At 35.1% G+C, this 25970-nt stretch overlaps 2 protein-coding genes across 2 annotated transcripts; both read left to right on the top strand.

Moving 5' to 3' along the window:
• The first annotated feature begins 527 nt into the window (after positions 1 to 527).
• On the top strand, positions 528 to 3114 carry LOC142636500 (rac-like GTP-binding protein RAC13). The gene is made up of 7 exons (XM_075810746.1): positions 528 to 765; positions 897 to 984; positions 1445 to 1554; positions 1650 to 1713; positions 2237 to 2301; positions 2444 to 2509; positions 2681 to 3114. Exons 1-7 carry the CDS (start codon positions 667 to 669, stop codon positions 2780 to 2782), a joined length of 594 nt encoding a protein of 197 aa, XP_075666861.1. The 5' UTR covers positions 528 to 666; the 3' UTR covers positions 2783 to 3114.
• A 13575-nt stretch (positions 3115 to 16689) lies between these two features.
• LOC142635241 (uncharacterized) lies at positions 16690 to 19068 on the top strand. The gene is made up of 4 exons (XM_075809434.1): positions 16690 to 17149; positions 17282 to 17596; positions 17760 to 17933; positions 19010 to 19068. Exons 1-4 carry the CDS (start codon positions 16690 to 16692, stop codon positions 19066 to 19068), a joined length of 1008 nt encoding a protein of 335 aa, XP_075665549.1.
• The last annotated feature ends 6902 nt before the right edge of the window (positions 19069 to 25970 follow it).

The following is a 25970-nucleotide window of genomic DNA, read 5'->3' as shown; positions in this document are numbered from 1 at the left end:
ATATGTATATAGTGTATATGCCCTTCTGGCAATTTAAATTGGCAATCAGCCTCATATTTACAATAACAGTCGTCTGATACCACCAATGACTACTTTTTTTTTTTTCCTTTTTCCTCTTAACAATGTCCTTTGCAACTTTATCTAATAAATTGTATTTTATTGGGCTTTTAAAATGCAGTGGGCTAAAAACAGGCAAATATTAGCTCAGATCAGATAAGCACAGAACCAACAAGTAATAATGGCAGACACCCAACAAAACTCTTCTATTAGGCACAACCTTTTTGACACTCTTGGATCTTATATTCCTAATCTAATCATATTGTATTTGTTAACTAAGCAATTCTTCTCTTGTCATCATTCATTCCTTCCCTTCTCCAACACTTAACCAACTAACACTAGCACCAAACCTACTTTGTTAACCCAAGTTGCTCTGGCCTTGCACCTAAAGGAAAGAAAAGTAGGGCAAGAGCAATCATTTTAAATTAGACTTGTTTCAACTAAAGTGGGTGATAGCTAAGCTTCTAGGTAGTTAAGTCCCTCCTTTTCCCATTCCATTTTTTTTCATACTTCAAAATTTTCTTCAATTCTCTTCTTATCTTTTCAAGTGATTATAAGTGGAGACTTTTTGCTTGGTTTGGGAAGAAGAAAGAATAAGGGCCTAAGAAAATGAGCACATCCAGATTTATTAAGTGTGTGACTGTGGGAGATGGTGCTGTAGGAAAGACTTGCATGCTCATTTCCTATACTAGCAACACCTTTCCAACGGTATGATTTCTTCTTTTCTTTTTTCTTTTTGGAATTGAGGGGGGGGGGGGGGGGGGGGGAGGGTTTAAAAACCAATGTTCATGGCATGAGGAAACCAAATATGAAGGGCTTCCTTTTTTTTTTTTTGCTAGGATTATGTTCCAACAGTGTTCGACAATTTCAGTGCCAATGTGGTAGTGGATGGTAGTATAGTGAACCTTGGTCTATGGGATACTGCAGGTAATTTCATGTCCAATAAAGTTTCAGGGTTAAGATCTTATGTCCTGAATATGCTACACTACTTAAAATTCCACGACACTCAAGTATACTTTTAGATTTACAAACGTTTATGATGTATCACTTTGTACACCTATTAGAAATTCAATGTTAACTATGAAAGTGATGATTTATAGAGTGTGTTGACATTATATTTGGTATAGATTGCATTAATATTCAAAGTTGAAAGCTCAATTAGCGTGAAACACTAATGCTATATAGAGACTAACACAACTAGGGTTAGGTGTAGATGTGCTTTACACTACAATTGGGTCTTTTGGGCCAATACAAAAAATATTAAAAACTCAAATATATATATATAAAAGTATATAAAAAAAAAAAAAAAATCTACAATCATATTAGGATTCCATATATGTAGGAAGTTAATGGGCTCTAAGCTAGTATAGTCGTTTGTGCATTACAGGACAGGAAGATTACAATAGGCTAAGGCCTCTAAGTTATAGAGGAGCTGATGTGTTTTTGTTGGCCTTCTCTCTCATCAGCAAGGCCAGTTATGAGAACATCTCCAAAAAGGTGTTTTTTTGTTTTCTGTAATTTTTCCTTTCTTAAGTTATCATCCACAGCTTATTAAAAGACTTTGAAATGACAATTGGATTCATCTCTAACAGTGGATCCCTGAGCTAAAACATTATGCTCCCAACGTGCCAATTGTGCTTGTGGGAACCAAACTTGGTAAGACAATTTAATATCATGCAAAAGCATTACAAGCATAAGTTATTAATATCATATTGACAAATTTTTAAAGATGTTGAATGCAATTAAAATTTTTTTAAAAAAAAAAACTCAGATTACAATGACCACGCACGCTGGCTTAAGTTATAGAGTAGATTGATAATTTACAATTTGTCAAAACCTTTCACAATTGTTGGAACCATTACAGTTTATTACAGTTTTCAAAAGCATGATTTTTTTTGTTACTCAGTATATATGTACTACTATTCCTCTACTAAAAAATAAAATTTTAAATGATAGACGATCATCTCAAAAAAATTTCCCAATATGGTGTTCCCACTGGCTTAGGAAGTTTTTCATGACATTCAATTTATTCTTCACTTTGGTTATGCTTAATATTGGTAACCCATTGAAATTTAAAAAGTTTGTCATCTCACCGTCGCATAACCATGTTCATTAAATTTTTCGTTGTAATTTTATTTGACTCTATAATCGGTACTTATTGGAGAACTTTCAAGTGCAGATTTGCGAGAAGACAAACACTTTTTGGCTGATCATCCTGGAGCAACACCAATAACCACTGCTCAGGCATGTCATCTATGAATTTTAAAAATAAAAATAAAAAAGCAAATCATGTTAGCAAAGCTATAGTATAGATGCTACATATATTCTTATACAAATATAGTAAAAAAAATATACGTGGGGATTTTAACGTGAGATTGATTCGCAGGGTGAGGAATTGAGGAAAATGATTGGTGCAGTCCTTTACATAGAGTGCAGTTCTAAAACACAGCAGGTAAACAAAATTATTTTCCATGATAAAATTTCCTAGTATGTATCCAATAAAACATAACACTTAATAAATCTTAGTCTTTCCTAGTTTCCTTATTTTAACACAACATTAAAACACAAGTGTTTAATTCACACGTGTTTAATTCTAAATTCTCTCTTGGTTTTGGTTGTTCAGAATGTGAAGACGGTTTTTGATGCGGCAATAAAGGTTGCTTTGAGGCCACCAAAACCAAAGAGGAAGAAGCCACACAAGCAAAGAACGTGTGCTTTCCTCTAATACCCAATCAGCCTTAATTTCAAATCTTCTTTGCGAAAATTGTCACTCGATCATGAGTTCATTTTTGTTACTCTATAATTGTAATATTTTTTTTTTCTTATATATATACATAAGCTCCGTTTGGGGCTATGGAAAATCTCTAGGGGAGGACATTCGGGCATCTCTAAATGGTTATGTATATGAGAGTCTTACACTTTTACTGTATGATGCAGTATTAAATTGATTCTTTTTTGTGATGGCAACTCAAGAAGAGCCACTTGACCAATAAGACTGCAACTCGGCACAAGTTACTCTTTGGAACTTGGCAAATCAATGCAATATATTTAAATCTATGTCCATCTGTTCTATTACTTCTATATATCTAGATATTGTTTAATTTCTACAATCAAATTTCTCTTGAATTCTTGATTAAACAGCTTGATATATTTCCTGGAACTCATATATACATCTATGTCCAATAGCCCTATATCACAATTCAAATCTTGGTTATATTTTCAATTTCTAAAAATAAATTTTGATTCATATTTATTTCTAGAACCGTGACCAATTCAACGAGGTTGAAAAGCACTGCAGAGTGAAGAAGAGTGATAAGTCCAAAACTATATATGTTTACGCCCAAGACCCTTTAAAGCCCAAGCTTGAAATAGACTTCGAGGATCTCTTAGACCCATGGACTGTTAGGTCCAAAACTATGTTCATGCCCCAATTATAGTCCTACATTCGACGACCATCCTCGACCAAGGTGTTCAAATGAAGGTGGGCGATCACTGAATCATGGAAGCAAAGCACACCCATGCTCCAACCAAAGAGCTCTCAGTCTGCAACAACAAAATTTGATATTGAGCATCAGCATTGGATGTTCTAAAAAATTCTCATTTTAACATTTTTAAAAATTACTTTATTTATTTTAGCATAATATTTAATATTACACCTTATATTTTATCTCTTACTTCAACCGGTTACCCATTAAAATAATCTAAATTAATACCCATATTCTATTAAAGGTCTGTTTGTGATTCGCTAATTTTGCTGAAACTGGAAACTTTTTGCTGAAAGTATTGTAGATAAAAGTAAAAGTTAGTTGAAATAGTATAATGGAACTCATGAATAGTACTAAAAAATGCAGTGGAGTCCATAAATAGTGGAAAAAATAAGCTAAATGGTAAAATAAGCTAGTTTTTTAAGTTGGAGTCAAATGCAAACTAAGAGCATCAGCATGAGCTGTTGTTACAAAAACAATTTTATTCCATACACCAAAACTTATTTTTACAATATAGTATTTGACAATACATTCTACATTACATGTTCTAATTTTATGTTTTATTTCTTTACTTATTCATTTCTTCTTATTTTTCTCTCTCTTCCTCTTCGTTTGTCTAAAACACACCACTACCCACAGGGACGGAGCCAGGACTTGGAGTTAGGGGGGGCAGAAGTATAAAAAAAAAAATGAAACTCCAAATAAACATTCATTTAATAAACCATCAACAAAGAAAAATACATAATTTTTTTTTTAAAGATATTACAATGCAATTATTTATGAAAATGGAACTCGCCGTCTTTTTAAATCTTCGAAATCATCTATGATTGAATCCGTACTAATTGTCGCAGCAATGTCCCTTTCAATGAATAACATCATAGCGTCTAATTGCAATGAACTCATATCAACCTTTTGAAATTTTGTTTGAGAATTTTCCTCAAAAGGGACATCAAGATTTTCCTCAACAGGTTCATCAGGATTTTCCTCAATTGGAATGTCGAGATTTTCCTCAATTGGGGCATCAGGATTTTCCTCAACATTAGTGGTTGGCAATGTTGCATCGCTAGTATTAGCTTCTAAACTATTTGAAGCTTTTCTTTTGAAAAAATCAAATATGATAGTTGACTTTTTCATAATCTATAAATAAAATATAATTTGAAATTATTATGTTATTATATGGTCAATAATCTATAATCATTACACACAATAGACAAATACTATGCACACAAACATTCAACAATGGCCCAATAAATTTTAAAATTACAAATAATCTTTTTAATTATTTACTTAACTTTAATGTTTTAAAAGACACTAACTAATAGACAAAAACACTAAAGACAAAACTAAAAAAAAAAAATTACAAATAACAAAACATGACAGCCACATCCAATTGCTAAAAACAAAACTTAAAAAAAAAAAAAAAATTACAAAACATTAATGGTGAGAGTTGATGTTGCGTGTGGGGTTGCCTAAGTGTGTTTGTCAATTGTCAGATGAAGAAAAAAAATCACAAATGACAAAGCATCACAGCCACATGCTATTGCTAAAAACAAAACTTAAAAAAAAAAAATTACAAAACATTAATGATGGGAGTTGATGTGGCGTGTGGGGTTGTGTAATTGTGTTTGTCAATGGTCAGATAGAGCTTTTCATGTATAAAAGAATATAAAGTATGGCAAAAGACAAATATGAAAGATAGGTGAGTAATAATTTTACCTCTCTTTTAACTCTCTCTTTACTCTCTGTTTAGAGTTTTTCCGTCTCCGTCCCAACTCCCAGGCTCCAGCCTCCAGGCCAGCTTTCCTGACTGCTAACTCCCTCTCTAGTCCCTGCGCTTAGTTGCTTTGTGTTCTCTTTTAAGTTTTCTTTACAACTTACAAGCCACAACAATATCAAGTGTCAACAATCAACACATTACAAAAAGTAAATCATCTCAAACAAGGATTCAATATGAGATGAGACATGAGAGGATACCTTTGCTTCTGCTGCTGGCTGCCAAATTCCTCTCCTTTGTGTTCAGCCGTAAGTTAGTTAGGTTTTCTTTTTTTTAAATGGCTTAGAGTTAGAAATCCCCTTCTCTTTTTTCCTTTTATTATATGTGTGAGGTAAGTGGGGGTGTTTCCCACTCCTAGCCTAGGTAGATATCTAATTAGAACCGGCTTTGATTTTTGATTTTTGATTTTTTTTTTTTGCTTACGTTTGTTTTGAGGAGTTGTTTGGGCTTAATTTTTGTTACTGGGCTATTTTTTTTTTAAGCATTTGAAAATATCAATAATATTATGAGAGGGGGGCAAAATATAATTTTTATTGAAGAAAATTGCTAAAAATAATATGTTATATATATACTAAATTTTTTTTTTTGAAAATTTGGGGGGGCCACTGCCCCCCCAAGTCCAAGAATAGCTCCGTCTCTGACTACCCACCACCACCACCACCACCAAAACCAATCACAATCATCACCATCTAAAACTCACAACCACCATAAGAAAATGAAAATTAGTTGACCCACTTATATTTAAATGAAAAGAAAACTCCACGTGCTTCCATATATAACAAATTTTGTAAGATAGAGAGGTGACGTGTGGAGGCGCGATAGGCGAGGTGAAGTGCAGAGGCATGATGGGCAGTGGCAGCAAGAGGTTGAAGTTTGGAGAGAGAGAGACAGAGAGACAGAGAGGAGAAGCAAAAAAAAAAAAAAACCTAGCCTAAACTAGCCATTGCACAGTTCTAACATCTCGTTTAACATGTGCTTGAAATAGATTAGAAGTCGTTAAGTAAATCTGATCTGATCTAGCATTAATTAAGGAAATGATTCCATTATGAACCATTCACTCCTTTAATGCTTCATTTAAATTTTTTTTAATTAGTCGCTAACCCACGGGAATAGATTTTGGATGAGTTTTAGGGGAAAAAATCATTATTTTTGAGTTGTAGTAAGCAAAAATGCATAATATATATATATATATATATATATATATATTGAAAGAAATAGCTCAAAGTTTTATTAGTTAGACAAAAGAAAGAAATGTTATTTTATTTATTAGTTTTTTGTGGGAAGGAATAAGAGACAGAATGTTGAATCTCTAATTTAATTTGTATTGTATATATAGGTATATAAAATATATATTGTAATATATATACTAAAAGGTGCTTATTGAAATGTCATAACTCTTTGTATTAGATATACCAAAAGATGCCTATTGAATAAAAATGTACTTATTAACTAAAAATGTGTTTATTGAATGAAAAGGTACCTATGTAAATAAGTATGGAATGGTGTTTGTAAATCAAGCACCTTCCAAAAAGCTTTAATTTTCACTTTTGCAAAAGTATACCACTATCCACGAGACTATCTCAAGAGAGTCAATGCTGAATAAAAACACATTTTGATAATATCTTTGAATTGTTTTGAAGTTACCGCTAATTTTATATATAAATAAATAGATCTAAATATTTATTTATGAATTTATGTGTTTATTAGGCAAAACTTAAATAAGTTGTTAAAAACGTTAAGATTTATAATAGTTGATATACCTCAATATTATCAATAAAAATTTATGTACAACAATAATAATAATAATAAATTATTATTATTATTATTATTATTATTATTATTATTATTATTATTATTATTATTATTATTATAAACTAAAAGGCTAAAAGCACCTATTTCCAGATGCTATTAGAGCATCCACACCAGTTCATGTAAAAACTTCTAAAATAGAAAAAAACTACCAATTTTATACATTTTGAGCAAAAAAACACCCACATCAGTGGGTATAAAAATGTGTAAAATTGTGCAAATCCATCCACGAGCTATAGTAACCGTGTATATTTACACGATTATTGTAGCTCGTTTATCCCATTATTTTATAATTTTCCATTCGCTCCTTTTTTTCTCTCTCTTCTCCGTGCTCAACAAACCCAGTTAAAACTCAACTCCTCATTTTCTTCTTTTTCCTCAGATGCACACAAATACATCAACACACAAACACATCCACACAGACAAATCAACAGAGATACAATTGCTCAAAAAAAAAAACACACAAAGAGACAGATCGGTGCTTATGGAACGATCGGTGCTTGATTGGAACGATCGGAGCTCGTGGGTCTTGCCTGATCGGAGCTAGGGATATCTAACCAAGATGGGTCTTACCTGATCGGAGCTAGGGAGATCTCAGATTTGATCGGTGCTTGTGGATTGGAGCTAGGGAGATCGGTCGGTGCTTGTGGATCAGAGCTAGGGAGAGACCGAGACCACCACGAACGCCACGTTCCACATGATGTCCAAAGCCACCACGGGCTTCAAGTACCCCTAGTCGGCCCTGCGCTCCTCTAGCAGCCGCGCCGCCGTCTCCCCCACTAGCATGGATGGGTCGCGACGCCCCGTGGTGCGGCCCAAGAGCAAGGCCAGGGTGGTGGATCGTGGGTCGCAAAGTCAGAGCTGCCCTGTCGTGGGTCTAATCTGGTCGGATCTGATTGTGATCGAGAGAGTTGATCTAAGAAGAAATGGGTAGAGAGATGGGTAGAAAGTGAGAGCAAAAAATCAGAAAAATGGGGAAGAGAGAGAGCGCGCGCGTATTAAAGGGGGTGGTTGGGGGAAATAATAAAAATTTTGAGAAAATTGATTATTTAATTAAAAGAGGTGATAGAATAGATGAACTGATGTGGGTGTTTTGTAAAATTAGATGTGTAAAATAAAAAAAGTAGGTTTTTAGTGTAAAAATAGATGTGTAAAATGAAAGAACTGATGTGGATGCTCTTAACATTGGTAATGTGCAAAAAATTGAATTAGAATCAATTCATGTGGTGTGTCAAACATGTATGGGCACGTTTAATAAAACCTGCATACTAAAAAAGTTAAGAAGGAAACCCAACTACACATCTAGGTAAAGCAACACGAAGAGGAACAAAAAAAAGAAAGAAGAAGAAGAAAGGCAGGACAATGTCAAGGTACTGGTACGAAAAATTCCATCTCTTTCTCACCATATCTTCTGTAACAATCTCTTCTTGCCCCTTCATTTTTCTTTTTCTTTTCCCCACAATCAAATCCTTTGTTATCCCTCTCTTGTAGTAGTGCTCTTTTCTACACTGATCCTTCTCTTGTAGTATTGCTCTTTGTTATCCTTCTCTTGTGTTCTCATCAATTAGTTAAGCTATTCGGTAATGGAAGTTGTGGAGATTTGTGGGTTGGAGTAAATTGGCCTTGGACCACCAAAGAAATGTTTCAAAGTTGTAGACAGAAAAATAATTTCAGAGAGAGTGAGAGGGAGAAAAGAGCGTACTTTTTGTGGGTATGGTGGGTTTTGATTGAGGAATTTGTGTTTTTGATGGAAGAGGTGGTGTGTCTTTGGATGGAAGGTGGGCTTTGCCGTGGGACTGAGGAAGGAGTGTTGGGAGAGAAAAGTTTATCGGGTTTTAGAAAAGCTTTATTTTACTTTTATGTTTTTTTTTTTTTGTATTTATTTATTTAAAAAAAAAATATTGTGCTAATGTGGAAAATTGTGAGAACTTCAGAGGTTTCGGTTTTATATATATATATATATATATATATATATATATATATATATATATATATATATGAAACGATGTCATTGTATTGTTTTGTTTCCCATTAGTCTCTTCAACCTACAAAACGACATCGTTGGAACCTTTAATTCTTTCTTGTTAACACTCTCTCTCAAACTAGTCGTAGCTAATGTCTATAATGAAACCTCAACCTTGCTCTCTTGAATTGCCTTGCCGTAGATTGATAAATGTTCAAAATTCCTATTTTGTCTGCTATTGGAAGCCCCAAGGCTTTAGTGAAAATGTCTATTATCTGATCTGTACTTTGAGATGTGAAAGGTCTTTATTACACATTGTTTAATATTTTCTCGAATTAGATGATAGTTTATCTCAATATGCTTAGTGTGTTCGTGATAGACTAGATTTGCTACAATATGGAGAGCAACTTGATTATTATATTAAAGTCACCATAGTTTTGAAACTCAAACCGGACCGTACTGTCCGACCTGGAAAACCTCGAATCGGCCATTTCTACGGTCTGTTTAACATCAAGAGCCGTTCCATGCAAAAAAAGTAGGAACCCGTACGGACCGTAGTCCATCTGTTCGATTCTGTGAATCATGACCGGTTCAGGCAGTTCACACGGGTCCTTTGTTTCAAGCCTTAAATGACACCATTCTGGACTCAATTCTCTATTTTTTTCCTATATAGCGTTGTTTGGACTTTGGAATTGGATCACTCTCTCAAAAAAAAAAAAAAAGAAACCCTCGCCTCAATCTCTCAATCACTCTCTGAGCTTTCTGCCTCTCTCTCACTCTCATTACATCTCTGCCTATCTCCCTCGTCGTCGCCAGCCAACACAAACCTCAGCCTAGATTGCAGCTTGCCTCACTCTCATCTCTACCTCTCTCCCTCGTCACCGTTGGCCACTGCACTCTCATCTGTGAAAGTTGATTAGGTAAAATAATCTGTGAACATCAATCTTTTACATGTGAAAGTTGTGATTTATTCTTGTTTTTTTCTCGCTGAATCTGTGAACATCAAAAGTACGTAAGTTTGGTAATTTAAAAATGTTATACATACACAAAATTTGACTTTGCATTGAGTGTAAGATATTTGCGATATTTGCTACTGATGGTCATCAATTCACTTCTGTAGACTTACATTGAGTGTAGTTTACAAGACCAATTATATTATGTGATAATTGCATGTGAGAGTATACATATGTTTATGTTTGTGAATACATATAGCTATATGTGGACTGTCAACTGTGTATTTGGATATTTGGGGTGATGGATCTGTTGTAAAAAATTGGTGAATTTCAAAAATTGTATGAAGTTGTGAATTTGTGATTCTTTGACTTTATGACTCTGTGTATATTAGATTGTTAATTTGACTCTATGTATGAAGTTGTGATTCTTTGGCTCTCTGTATTTCAAAAATTGATAGGTCTATGAGTGTTTCACTGGTTGTTTAGTCTTTTAGATTAAAATAGAAACCGAGACTGGGTCTACTCTATCACATGAAGTTGATTCCAATGTAGTGGAGTCTAGCTCAAGAGTAAGGGAAAAGGTTGATCTTGCTTGGGAACATTTTAGCCTTGGGATGGATGAGAAGGGACGGAATACTTTTACATGTGTGTATTGTAGGCAAACATATAAATGTGGGGGTATTAATAGGATGAAATGACACCTTGCGGGGATAAAATGTGATATTGGATCATGTACAAAGGTTTCTCATGATGTGAGATACCAAATGTTGGAATATTTAAAGGAGTTTGAGTTGAAGAAAAAAGCTGACAAACAACGTCAAGAAAAAATGTTTAGTGTGCCTTCCACAAATAGTGATACGCAAGAAGATGAAGATGTTCAAGAAGTATTTAGTAGTGGGTTGCCTAAAAAAACTATTTTAGGTAAAAGAAAGGGTAGAAAGCCAGTGGATAATTACTTTGCTCCAAGAACTACTCCAGGAGCTCAATCATCTCTTAAAAGTGTGTTCCAAAGCAAAGAAAAGGTGAGGCAAGCTGATATGGCTATTGCAAGGTGGATGTATGACACTTGCATTCCTTTCAATGTTGTGAATTCAGTGTACTACTAAAGGATGATTGATGCCGTGGTTGCTACTGGTCCTGGTTACAAAGGTCCAACTTATCATGCTATACAAGTCCCTTTGTTGAGGGATGAAAAGAAAGAGGCTCAGTTGTTGGTTGACTCACAACGTAGGCATTGGGAAGAAGTTGGATGTACACTTATGGTTGATGGTTGGATAGATAGTAGACATAGGTCATTGGTCAATTTCCTTGCTAATTGTCCTAGGGAAATGGTATTTGTAAAATCAATTGATGCCTTAGAGATTGTGAAAAGTTCCAGAAACTTGTTTAAATTGTTTGATGAAGTAGTTACATGGGTTGGTCCAAAAAAGATAGTTCACATGGTTACTGATAATGCTTCCAATTATGTATCTGTTGGTAAATTATTGTGTGAAAAGTATAAAACTATTAGTTGGTCTCCTTGTGCAGCACATTGCTTGAATCTTGTGTTGAAGGATATGGGAGACATGCCTCACGTGGATAGACTCAAAGAACATGCTTCCAAAATTACGGTTTTTATTTATAATCATGTGGCTTTGGTTGTTTGCTTGAGGAATAGACCTAGTTGGACATAAATTGTACGTCCTGGAGCAACAAGATTTGCTACTACTTTCCTTGCATTTGGAAGCATTCATGTGCATAAGCATGACTTGCAAGCCTTAGTGGCTAGCAAGTTCTTTGTGGACCATAGATTGGCAAGAGAGTTAAAGGCAAAAGAAGCAATTTCTATCATTTTGGATAATTATTTTTGGGATGATATTAATGTTATTGTCAAGATTTTATTGCCATTCATTCGTTTGTTACGGATTGTTGATTCTGATCAAAGGCCTGCAATAGGATATGTGTATAAGGGCATGTATAGAGCACGATTGGGAATCAAGAAGATCTTTCGAATGAAGAAGCACTTGTACAAGCCATACACCTCAATTATAAAAAACCATTGGGATAAACATTTGCGCAAAGATCTTCAAGTTGCTGCATATTGATTAAATCCCGCTTTTCAATATGATGAGAAGAATTTTTGTCAGAAACTAGCAGTAAATATGGCTGTTTTGGACTACATTGGGAAAAAAATATATAATGGTGACCAAGAAAAGGTAATTAAGGAAACCCAATATTTTTCAGGACCATATTGGCAGCTTTGATAGAGATCTTACATTATCAACAAGCAAGACCACTCATCTAGGTGAGAAGTAATTAGTTTACTTTAATACTATAAGCAAATCTTAGTTTTTTTTTTTGTTTATGTTGAAAGTTAGTTTTGTCACTATAGTTTAGATAACTGAACTGATTATTCAATTAAAAGTTAGTTTGTTTATGTTGATTAATATCAATTGAAAGTTGTTGGTGGCTGATGCTCCAAACTTGCAAAAATTGGCAATTAGAATCCTTAGTCAAACTTCCACCTCTTCTGGATGTGAGTGTAATTGGAGTTTATTTGAACAAATACATTCTAAGAGGAGAAATAGGTTGGAGCATCAAAGTCTCAATGATCTTGTGTTTGTTCATCATAACTTGGGATTGAGACATATGTAACTAGATGCTATATCTTGTCATTGTATTAATTTTTAGGAAGTCATTTATATAATGTAATTGTTAGTTACTAATTATGTTCAAATTCTAGTAATGAGCATGACATTTTATGATGCGGGCTTTACAACAGAAAGTTTAATTTTGACCCCATTGATTATGCAAGAATTGACAAAACTGATTTTTGAGTATTTGTTGAAGAGGAAGACCCATATCTAGGATATGAAGAGTTGGAGAATGCAATTTATGAAGAGGGTGTGTATCTAGCAAGTGAAGAGCCTTCTTCTAATATTGAAGGTTAGTTTATATGTAAACAATTTGATAGCCTATGTGATTTTTATTTTATTCTTTTCAAACTTATGTAAACACTATAATGATTTTTCTTTTTATTTTGTTCAAACTTGTGTGCAGATGATAGCAGTGAGGTTGAAGGAGTTGATTTGAGAACATTTGGACAAACAATAAGCCCTTCTCCTAGATTTCTAGGTAATGATGATGAGCATGATGATTTATGATCATTATAATTCTGTTTGAACTTTGAAATTATATTTTGTATTTTAGAGATAATTTCTGTCTTTTTGTAAGACACAGTGTGTAACTTGGAGTTTGAAGTTCTTTTTTTGTTTTTTTGAAATCAGTTTTATGTATTTTTGTAAGAAACAATGTATGACTTGGAGACTTGTTTACGCATTTTTACTTTGTACTTTTGTGGATAGATTGAGTAATTCATATTTATGTTTGCTTACGCTCTGTTTGTTTCAGCATCAACATTTTCTGGAAAATGGTTCATTTTCTAAAGAGCATTTTCTAGAAAACTATATCATTTTCCAGTGTTTGGTAACGACCTTGAAAATGAGCTTGAGAATGTTTTCTGGTGTTTGGTATGCAAACTTTTATTTTTATTTTTTATATTCCTTGTGTAATTTAAAACATGCGTATTATGTAAACTAACTAATGTAATCAATATTAAAAAAAAAAACCAAGGATGAATTTGGTTTTCATACTAAAATTTTGACAATAGATACAATAAAAATTAGTTGTCAAATTTTCATGATTTCTACCACTCATTTTACTTATATATATGGACAGGAACGTCCACACACACACACATTTATATATATATATATATATATATATATATATATTAACCATTTGTCTATATACATATAATTGACAGGAGAATACATCTTTAATAAGTACAAAATAACAATAACTTTTCATTGTCTACTCTTTTTGCTAGTACACTAATTGTCTACTATGGTCAACCAGAAGTCTTTAATATTACTCAAAATTATGTATTTATATAATGTATCTATATAGTATATCATCACTACATAATATCTGCATAATGTATCTATCAACAAAAAAGATTATGCTATGTAAAAGTAATTTAGAGCCATATAGGCACTATGTTTAAAATTTTCGTCTTTTACTTCCTTCCTTCATTCTTTCTTCTTATTTATTTTTTATATTTTTTTTAGCACTTTTATGTGCAAAAAAAAAAACTTATACATGGAATCCATCAAACCAAAAGTTTCTTAGAGAAAAAAATAAAATCAAGTTTGAAATTCAAAGTAAAGAATTGAGATTTTGGTAGAGAGGAATGAATAATTACCGCTGCAAATATGTTCTCTTTTGCAAGTTGGTAGAGAGGAATGAAATAATTACTGAGCAATGAAGGAAAAAAAATCTACTCAAAGAACTGTGTTATAAAGGGGAAGAGAAATATAGAGAGAGAGTGAGGGAGAGAGATCTATGGAAGAGGAGAGACCAGAGTGAGTGATAGTGAGGGTGTGAGGAAAGAAAAAGAAAAATGAAAAGAGAAAGAGTGAGAGTGAGAGAGCGTACTGTGAGATAGAGATTGTTTTCCAAAAATTTTTTTTGGAAAACAAGCTATAAAAAACAAGCCTTATTTTTATTAGGATTTTCCATTGACTAAAGATAGTTTTCGTTGATTAGTTTTTTTTTGTGCTACCAAACATTGGAAAATGTGGAAAACTATCTTTACAGAAAGTTTTCCAGCAAAACAAACAGAGCGTAAGAATTTGACATTTCTTATTTATCTTGTGAAAGTTATGATATAAAAAATATTTGAAAGATAGATCTCTAAATGAATTAGACTATTTTAGTTAATTTTTCTATTTTTTATTAATTTAATATTTATATATATATATATTTAAAATAATTATTAAATTAATTATGATGTCATCACTGTTCGACTTCGGTTCAACCTCGATTCGACTTTAAAAATCTTGAACCTCTCCCTTTTACAGTTCAATGAATGGTCTAGGTTTCAAAACCATGAAAGTAAGGCATGCTTTCTATGGTTTACATTCAAATTGCATGATTATCCGGTCAAGAGTAGAGTTTACCCCTCGTTGAGTGATTGCTTTCAACCAGTATTAGTTTCTTTGCCCTAGGGCTCATGTGAAACCCTACGCGGCAGTAGGAGTGCCTACTCTCTAAGTTAGGCTTATGTTTTTCTTTAGCGTTTTTTTATCAGGAGGACATGGTAAGCACAACTGTGAGGACAACATGGAGAACCTCTTGGCTTTGTGGGAAACTTTCACTTTGTCTAAAACTAAAGGAAGTAAGTATCGGGTGTGAGGAAGCAGTGTGGAGGGTCCATAACTCTTGGCGGCTTGATTTTTCACGGGTAGAGTTCTTAGTATAGAAGCAATTGCTAGAACCTTTAAGCTACTTTGGCACGTTAAGAAGGGCTTCGAGGTGAGGGACATGGGAAATCATTGTGTGTTATTTGTTTTCATGGAGGAATTCGATGTCGAGAAAGTTTTTGCGGGTGAGCCATGGTCTTTTGATAAAAACTTGGTTGCGTTGAAGAGAATTTTGAGACCAGCAGAGGTGAAAGGGCTAATTTTCAAGAAAGTCAGCTTCTGGGTTCAGGTTCATGATCTTCCTTTAGGTAGTCTGAATATGAGAATCGCTTCTGATATCATGTCATTAGTGGGAGTAGTGATTCCTAGTTCAAGTGATGCTGAGGAGTTTGAAGGGGAGAATTATATGCGTAAGGGTATCTATTGATATTACAAAACCCCTAAGTAGAGGCAGAAGGGTTGAATTTGATAATGGTGAAGAGAGTTGGGTTAGTTTCAAATATGAGCGCTTGCCCAATTTATGTTACTGGTGTGGATGTCTTACTCACCAAGATCGGGATTGTTCGCTATGGCAAAACAGAAAAGGATCCATGCCGCCGAGAAACTAGTAGTTTGGTCCATGGCTACGAGCTAGTACTCCAAACCTAGCCAAGAGGACGATTGTGCGGGTGGCAGGATATGAGGAACGGAAAGCCATGAGGGGCAGTGACGAGCTGAAGTGCAACCTGACCAGAGGAATGTGAATGCAGAAAGGCAACAAGCTCGGTCTAATAAGGGTGGGCAGGGAGATTGGGCAGTGGTGCAAGAGACTCGATTAGAGGTGGACATGGGCTTGGGCCAATGTTGTGTGACATACTAGACGAAGCATTCTTCTCCACCATCCTTTCAGGCTCAGTTGGATGAGATTGATGGTGAATTGTCTAGATATGATCAAGTGGAAGTTGGCTTAGAAACTTCACAGGGTGGCGTGGGTTCTAGGATGATGGGATCAGCCCTCTTCTTGAAAAATTTCTTTACACAGGAGAAGCCACCTTTACATAATTCAAGTCTCTCTATTTACTCGAGTACCTAGAAAATCTGGTGTGGTCCTTGAACCTTTGGGAGTGGTTCCATCTAAGCGTTCGAGACAAGAGGAGGATGGGGTTTTGGAGGAAGCAAGTGATTGGTTCAAGAAAAGGGTAGCTTATTTAAATGATTTAACGGTGGAAGCTGATGGACAGCCCCGCCAACAACCATGGAACTCTTAGCATGAAATTGTCGAGGGCTTCGGAACCGTCGTGCAATTCAGGAGCTTGTTGATATTTTACAAGCTCAAGATCCTATGATTGTGTTTTTATCAAAAACATGGTCATCTAGAGAACATATATTGTGGGTTTGGGACTAGATTTAGTTTGATGGTTGTTTTATGGTTCCAACGGGTGGTAGAGGAGGGGCTTTGGCCCTTCTATGGAAGAAGGGGGTTGCTGTGTGGGTGGATAGTTTTTCGAGTTACCATATTGATTCCATTATAGATGGTGATTCAGAATGTGCTTGGCTTTTGATTGGGTTTTATGGGGAGCCTGAGGCAAGCCGTAGAAGTGAAGGATGGAATATGCTCCGTATGTTGAGTTTAAAGCCTAAACTTCCGTGGTACTGTTTTGGTGACTTTAATGAGTTGCTTAAGGTACATGATAAGAAAGGTGGGATCCCGAGAGCTCATAATTTAATGGAAAATTTTCGTGAGGTTTTAGACGTATGTGGCTTTGTCGATCTGGGTTATTCAGGTCTGGACTTCACTTGGAAAGGGAGACAAAGGGGTGAGATGATTTGGGAGAGATTAGATAAGGGTGTTGCAAATTATGAGTGGTTGACAAAATTTCCCACAGGTAGGGTAGGGCACTTAAATTTCTTTACATTGGAACATCGTCCCATTCTTTTGTCTTTGGATGTAGGTAGGGAGTGTCGTAGGTGACGTTGAAAACCATTTAGATTTGAGGCTATGTGGGTCTCGGATTCAGGGTGCAGAGATGCTATTACTCGAGCATGGGATTGTTCACCAGGTGGTACTCCTATGTATGCTACGGCCATGAAATTGAAACAGTGTAAAAATAGGTTTAAGGTGTGGAGTAGAGATCATTTTGGGCATTTACAAAGCAGCATAAAAAGAACTAAGGATTGGCTTTGGAGGGCTGAGGAGGTTTCGGTCAGATCTGGTAATTGTGATGATGTTGATCGATTGAAAAAGGAGTTGCATGCTTTATATGACAAAGAAGAAAAGATGTGGCATCAAAGGTCTCGTAAACAATGGTTGAAGGATGGGGATCAAAATACTCGTTTTTTTTTTTCATGGGTCTGCAACACAAAGGAAAAGGCAGAATTTCATTAAGGGTTTGCGGGATAACCAGGGGGTGATGCAAGAGGATGAGGGGGTTGTTTTGGCCCTCCTTATTGAGTATTATTCTAAACTTTTTACTTCCTCTAATCCGCATGATTTAGATCATATCTTAGATGGAGTTCAAAAAATGGTTACTGATGAGATGAGAGCAGAGTTGGGAAAACCCTATTCTAGTGAAGAGGTTGGTGAAGCAATGAGGCAAATGGCACCACTTAAAGCTCCTGGACCGAATGGCATGCCTCCGCTGTTCTATCAGATATATTGGACAGATGTAGGTATGGATGTTACTCAGGCTGTGCTATCTAGCTTAAATTCAACGTCTATTTTTAAATCTATTAATCATACCTTCATATATCAGTTCTGCATTTATATAGTGTAATATTTTCACTAATTTTTTAGGCATTATATTTCATAATCTTCACTTGATTATATATGGTCATCAGTGCAGAAAGTTCTTATTTAGCAATTTATTAGAGGACCATCCTCACAAGCTGATTATTTGTCTCATTCCATATATTCTACAATGATATGTCCATGTAGTGACTTACTGAGGTTCAATCCTACCCTATTATTAATTTACTTTATTTGTACTTTTAATATATATTATAAGGTTCTAAGTATTGATTGGTCAACTTAACATGTAAAATATAAAAGTGAAAGATGTTAAGAAATTGCGACTTGAAAGCATTTGATGTTTAACATTTCTATGTTTGAATGGTTATTGATATTCAATTCAATAGCATCACGTTGAGGCTTGATAGTTAGATGATATTGCCATGTCAAATAATATATGCTCCATTGCACGTATTAGGTTCTATTTTAAGCATGAAAGACACATATTAATAGTTATGCTATGCACAATTCGTTTAATGTCTTTCTATTGTGGGAATGAGCTATTAGTTTACCTACCTATCAATGATAATAATAGTTTAAAGAGAATTTATGATTTTGCTTATATGACAAAAAGCTTTCAATTTTGCTTTTGAATATATATATATATATATATATATATATGTGTGTGTGTGTGTGTGCGCGCGTGTGTTTTTTTTTTCTGCATGCAACTATTTAGAGTTATATGCATTGATTTTGTTTCTGATTTGTTCACTTCATTGAAATAGTATTATCTCATGCTTATGTTGTTTGATGATATGCAATTTTATAACTTTTCGAAATCCAATAAAGTCTAATGAGTAGGAGCTTTATACAATGACTACAACCTTTTAATGAGCAAGAAGCTATAGTTGTAAGATTATAAGATGTTATTAACTTAATTATAAGATGTAAGGCAAGTTAAGTTGCTTAGATTTTGTGTAAAATGTAATTTTTACTTGAAATCAGTTTTCACATGCAGGTTTAAAGGAAATAGATGAGGTCAAGATTGTCATAGCATTGAGCAACCGTGATAGCTAATTGCGGTTCCTTTTGAATATTGTGTAAATTAAATGTCTAGAACAAAGATAAAAGTGGCAATAGTGTGTATTGAAATTCTTGACACAATGAGTGTTTTAGATGCATGATCAGCAAAATACATTATAGCGAATATTGGATTTGTGAAATGAGGTTGATTTTTAATTAATATGAAGTTGTATGTTTTTATTACTGTAAAATTGAATTTTGATTCTGGCTTTGAGCCAAGTAAACATACAATAGTTGCAATTCTTTGCTATTAGTTTTCATATTGTCTTTAATGTTGTTTTTTTTTTCTTTTTTCTTTTTCTTAATGGGGGGGGGGGGGGGGGGAATCAACCTCTTATCGATTCTTTTAGCTTTATTTATTTTATTTTGTTCATCGTGAGGTAGATTAATTATCTTTTTATTTAACTATTATGTGCATTGCACAAGTTAGCGACTAGTTATTATTATTATTTAAAAACCCAAATTAAAATTGGTTGGTTGGGCCAAACAAAAAAAAAATATATATATATATATATATAGTGGATTTAGAGAAATGCTATGTCCACAACATTTTCACAACAAATATTATGTGACAGATTATTAGAGGTTATTATTGATGGGGTAGAAAAGTAATTTCAGTGGTAATTTCAAATTAGAACCAATAACAACTAACAACCTGTTATTTGTTGTAAAACTGAAAACTGACCTGCTGGGGTCAGGTTAGAAAGTTCGGAACCTGCTTCCGACCGCCGGAGTCGTTGAATTAGGTGGCCGCGGATGCGGGCGAGTTGGCGGGCCGCTTGGACACCCCTAGTTTAGGCAATGGCCTAAGGCCCCCTAAAGTAGAATATATTGATAGGCCAAAAATGTATTGACCTCTTGTGATGGATTAGTTGATTAATTAGCCAAGTTTAATTAATTAATCAATTTAACATGCAATGTACCTGGCAGTACAAACAAATCACCAACTAAATAAATATGCAGTGGAAAATAAATTAACACGGTGATTTGTTTACGAATGGGGAAAACCTCCTAGGTAAAAACCCCACCAGGTGATTTTAAGGTCACCTCTCTCGAGAATCTACTATTATCAAAACAAGCAGTTACAAGTAAAGGAATTTCAGTACCTTATACCAACTTACAGTTAAACCCTTACCCCAATACTCAATTGGACTTATTCTATAGTGACAATCTCTCATTGTATTGCACGGCTCCTAGTACGTGACTAACCAATAGATGCGTAGATCCCAATACGCGACTTGATCACCAACTTGAGAAGGTTGTTGGCTGCAAAGTTCTTCTATTCATCACACGATGAAGATCATGAAGTTGCTTGGTCACAAAACCCTATGGTGTACAAACACAGTAACTTCTTCAAGATGAACTAGTGTAAACTAGGTTTCCGATCACACTTTTCTTCACACTTGTAAAATTGTGCTCTTGTGCAACTATGCAACCTATGACAGCCCTTAAAATAATCTTTATATATGTTTAGGTTTGTGAGAAAAGAAAGCTCAAACATACATTCACGGATTAGATGAAAATCAGCTTTGAAAAACTGAACTTCATAAATCTCAACAGATACTCTATCTATTGAGCAGCTGTCGAGCTTTGGGCTGAAACAACTCTTTTAAACCTCGATAGATACTAGCTGTCAAGCTAGCTATCAAGTTTTAATGAACAACACTTCTTCACTTGATTCTTGTATAGATTTGCATGGCTTTAACACTTGAACTTGAAACCTTATTTCTTGAAACATTAAACACATCCTAAATCTACCCAATTACAAGTAAAGTGCGTTTTGTCAAAGGATTAGCTAGTTATATAAAATGTTGACATATGTTCCTAACATGAATCACATATGTCCTAACAATCTCCCCCTTTGACAATCAGTGACAAAACCACAACAAACAAATGAACATAAGAGAAAAGTCATAAATCACTCAACTCATACTCACTTGTTGAGTACAATAAAGTCTATCTTAACACAAACTCTTAAAAAACTTTGCAAGAAGAGAGTTCATGGTAAGAAGACTTTGACAATCTGTATTTTTGAAACACTTAAAAAAAACTCATCAAGGCATCTTAGTGTGAGACAGAAATAAAAGATTGCATACAATATATAAGAAGCATGTGCATAAAGAGAGAAAAGAAACAACATATGTAAGGATAGGTGAAAAAACTGTAATAACAACCTCAAATGTATGTGTGTGTGTGTGTGTGTATATATATATATATATATCAACAAGCACAAGGTTTGCTATCACAATATGATCACAAGATTTAAGGTACATGAACAATGTATCTAAAATATAGAGAAAAGAAAAAGATACATAAATATCCTCACTACATCCCTCAAAATATGAACACTCCCCCTAACAAAAATCTCTTATACTAACCCTCCCCCTATGAGTATGACTACTCTCATATCCAAAACTACTTTCCCCTTTTGTCATGAGTGACAAAGGGTAAGTATATCAAGTAGACATCTCATTAGCACTGGAAGAGCTAGCACCATCATCCTTAGCATCAGAAGCATTAGCATCATCGTCCTCATCCTCAGAAGCCTCTAGAATAGGAGGAGGAGAAGCAACAAAGCCACCCATGACAGCTTGTCGTCGTGCAATATGACCAACACAAGTGTTCACCTGACACAACTCATCACTGAGAGTGTTGAGGAGAGCATCCATGTGCATAAGCTATGCCATGATGTCCTCGAGAGTCACACTGCCCGTAGAAGAAAAGGGAGCGGATGTGGATGGAGCTGTAGAAGCTGGAGGAACCGCCGTCCCGAACCTCCTCAATCGTAGTTGCGCCTCTTTCTATTTAACAGTAGCGGCGTTTATGGCACACATAACATGGAAGTGGTTGAAAATGGGAAAGGGGACAGAAAAATGGCATAGAATCCTCATGATAGCCAAAGGGAAGATGTGCTTATCACGGGTCGCCGTATCCTTATGCACATCTATAAGGGAAAGAATGAAGTAAGAGGGAAAATCTATGGTAAGATGCTCTAAAAGGAAAAGCAAAAATTGAGCACGGGGCTTTGTAATGGAGTTATAATGAGATCAAGGATGCAAAACAAAATTCATAACCATATTAATGAACCTAGGACCTTTAGCATAGGCTGAATAAGAAGTGAATTGATGACCACCCCAATCAGAGGGACGCTCATAAAAAAAGGACATAAGCTCGTCTTTAGACATGGTCTTAAGACGATTACAACTAGGGTAGTTAGGATGTGCTATCCTGGGGACATGGAGCACGTCGGATACTATATCTGGTGTGACCACGATGCGTGTACCTCGAACGTGAGTAGAAAAATGAGGTCCTAAATAATCAAATCTATGCATGTTAGAGTAGAACTCCTGTATAAGCACAGATGGATAAGTGAGCGGGACGTCACACAATGACTCCTAACCCCTACTATGAATGACAGTGGGTAGGTCAGTGTCGGAGAAGTTCGACAAAATGACTTGGTGTTCCGAATGAATGCCTCTTCTAGAATAGTTCTCCGAAAAGTCCTTATAGGCTTTATCATCATGGAACCGAATATGAGAAGGAGTAGGATTAGAAGAAGAGGACGCCCCAGAATGAAAAGGGTTCCGGGACTGAGTAGATTTTCGTTTAGGTGTCATAGAGCAACTAACCAAGAGAGAGAGAGAGAGAGAAAAAAAAAAGCACCAATCACAGTCAATATATTAGAATATAGAGAATGTAAGGTACGTATGCATGAAAATGCATGAGCATGTGATATGCAATAGTAAATACATGGGCTCAGCCCAATCTAAACCTACCAGCACACAACCATTGCAACAAGGTAAACACACATCTAAGATGCATGAAACATTGTTATAATGTAAATATGATGCAATGGATGATGATTTAAAGCCATTTTCACAAAGCCCATCCCAAAAATTTTACAAAACTTCATCAATTTTTAAAAACCCAAAAAGTTAGGTCAAATACATGAAATGCATGAAGCATGAAGGATTAAGGACCCTTACTAGTGAAGAAATACTTGATCTAGGCCGAAAAACCCTTGACGATGAAGTTTGGAGTGAGAAGAGTGTGTTTGGGAGGTGAAAAGACTGAAAACAATCGAGAGAGATTGAGGAGAATTGAAGAAAATTCGCGTGGATCCTATATATAGAACCTCTTAATTCTCGACAGATCGAGAGGTGTCAAGCTTTAAAGCTTGAAGAGATGCAGTTATCGAGCAGCTATCCAGAGGTGTCTACAGCAAAAATGTGCTCGATGGATCAAGAACCTATCGAGCATCTATCGCAGAGACAAAAACTTTCTTGATGGATCGAGGAGCTATTGAGATTGCGATAACAAGAAGCTAAAGAAGTTGATAGATAGCCTAGCTGTCGAGAGGTGTCAGGGAGCTGTCGAGATTACTTTAAAAAGAGTTTTTCAAGAAGAGAAAAATATAGACATGAATGCTATCAAACATGCAACTCAATCAAGGATCCAAACAACATTTTAATCTCCTAATCAAGGAAAAATGTAAGCACATAGATCCAAAAACACACACACATACACACTAAACACGTCTAATCAATTTCATATTTCAAAAACAGGTCAAGACAGTTTAGTGAACATACATTAACACAAGTAAACCTTGTGATGGCCAAATCACATTGTACCTGCACATGTATCTAGAGTAGCGAAGAATATTGCGTGTTGTGTGTGAAAATATCGCAAGATCACATAAGTGGCTCTATGTTATGACGATTTGAGATATGAGTAAATCAATTTAACTCACACACAATCATAACTACTTGATGGGGACTATCACCTTCGAGGTACATCCTATAACTCTCACATCTCCTAGAATACACGCTTGCAATTATGTTTTAAAGCATTTTGTTTTATTTGCTTTAATTTTCTTTGCATATTTTTCTTTTATTAAGCATATCATGCATGCACATATAAGAGAAAGAAAAGGAATTCTCAATTATGTTAAGTTTTTTGACATTGCATTTTTGCTATGCCGAAGCATACTAATGTCATTTCATGATTGGCGGGTAACAGTGGTGAGATGGTTATTTATGCCTTTCTTTTAGAATTTTCTAGTCCTTCCCGTCAAAAAGAGTGATACGAGTGTTAAGTATAAGAAATAACTTAATCTTACTCATCGTAAACAAGAGCCACAAAGCACACTTGCTTAATTGTGCATAGAGATGCTCATCTAAGCTACAAGAGATAGAAAATTTAGAAAACTTTATTTCATTGGCCATTCAAGGTACACAAGTACCAATGTATACAAACACACACTGTTTTTGTATTCTTCTAATTTTTCAATTTTTATTTGATTTTTATGAATGAAAAACAAAATAAAAGAAAATTGAAAAACAACCAAACAAAAACATGTCAAATAAAACAATGCATAAAAACTAGACTGTCTCAATAAGAAAGCAAATATACAAGTAATGCAAACACAACAAAAAGAGGGAGAGAGAAAAGTGAGTGAATCACTTAGAGCATTTTTCCTTCCACACCTTGGAAGAGCCTTTCCTTTTGGCGAACCCTTGAATTGGCGGAGAGGGGGAAGAATTGCAACCATTCAAGTTCGTAAGGAACATGAGGGCTTTGAGGAGCTCTCTAAGAGGAGCAAGAGAGGATGGAAACTGACTCAGGTTTCTTGCTGAGACCATGTTGTTTCTCTGTTAAGTGGCTTGCCACTTGTAGCAATTTGATTGAGTATGTCCTGCTGCTCCACAGTGATGACAAAGTTGCTGCTTCTTCTCTTTGGACTTTTGAGCATTACTCTTCTTAGCCCTAGGGTTTTTGGTTTCTTTCTAAGCAAGCTTAGGGGGTGCTCTAAAGATAGATTTACCCTTGTCTATGTTCTCACAAGCTATCATAGTTTTAGCATCATTATTCTCAGAACCAATATTGTTAGCAGGAGAAACAAAAACAGTAGTACTAGAAGAAGCAATATTAGGAGAAGAAAAATCATACCCTAAATCGGTTCGATCGAAGGCAGATTTTTGCATGCTGAGCATCTCATCAAGCTTTGCACTTGAGGTCCTCTCCAACTGAGCTCTAATTTGGAACAGTTCTACCTCAAGCTTCCTGGTCTTCTCAGCCAAGAAATTGTTTTCAAACCCTAGTACTCCAATGGTCTGATTTGCTTCATCAAATTTTGTGGAGAGTTGTTCTTGTTCAAACTCCATATCACTGAGCTTCTTGGTGGCCAACCTATACAACTTCTCATACTTTTCAGAGACCTTATATAAATTTGCATAGGCAGTGTGGATGTCATTTTGTTCATCCATCTTCTCAAATTTTGATTCCACCAAGTTTTCTTCTTCATCTACATCTTCTACAATCCCTTTAGTAGGATTGACAGTAGCAGTAAAGGCATTTAGAATTCTGTTATCTTTATTTTTGGAATCATCCTTAGGTTTGGTGTCACTCAAGGTAGCAGCTAGTGCCTTACTTTTCCCAATGGACTTGAGATACATAGGGCACTTTTGTTTCATGTGACCAAATCCTTGACACCTGAAACACTTGGGTCCTGAGAGAACAGTGTACTGACCGCCATCTCTAGCATCCTTCTTCCCTTTGTCTTAGCTCTTAGACAAAGAAGAACTCGATTGTTTACGGTCCTTGTCGAAGCCCTTTGCATTGACATTCTTCATGAACTTCTTTGATAGGCCAAAAACTTATTGACCCCTTGTGATGGATTAAGTTGATTAATTAGCCAAGTTTATTAATTAATCAAATTAACATGCAAACGCGTGGTAGCACAAACAAATCACCAATAAACTATAGTGCAGCGGAAAATAAATTGACATGGTGATTTGTTTACGAATGGGAAAAACCTTCAAGGTAAAAACCCCACCGGGTGATTTTAAGGTCACAATTCCTGAGAATCCACTATTATCACAATAAGAGGTTACAAG

Source organism: Castanea sativa, chromosome 5, assembly GCF_040712315.1.
Source record: "Castanea sativa cultivar Marrone di Chiusa Pesio chromosome 5, ASM4071231v1".
NCBI lineage: Eukaryota > Viridiplantae > Streptophyta > Magnoliopsida > Fagales > Fagaceae > Castanea > Castanea sativa.
This window is presented reverse-complemented; position numbering and strand designations above follow the sequence as displayed.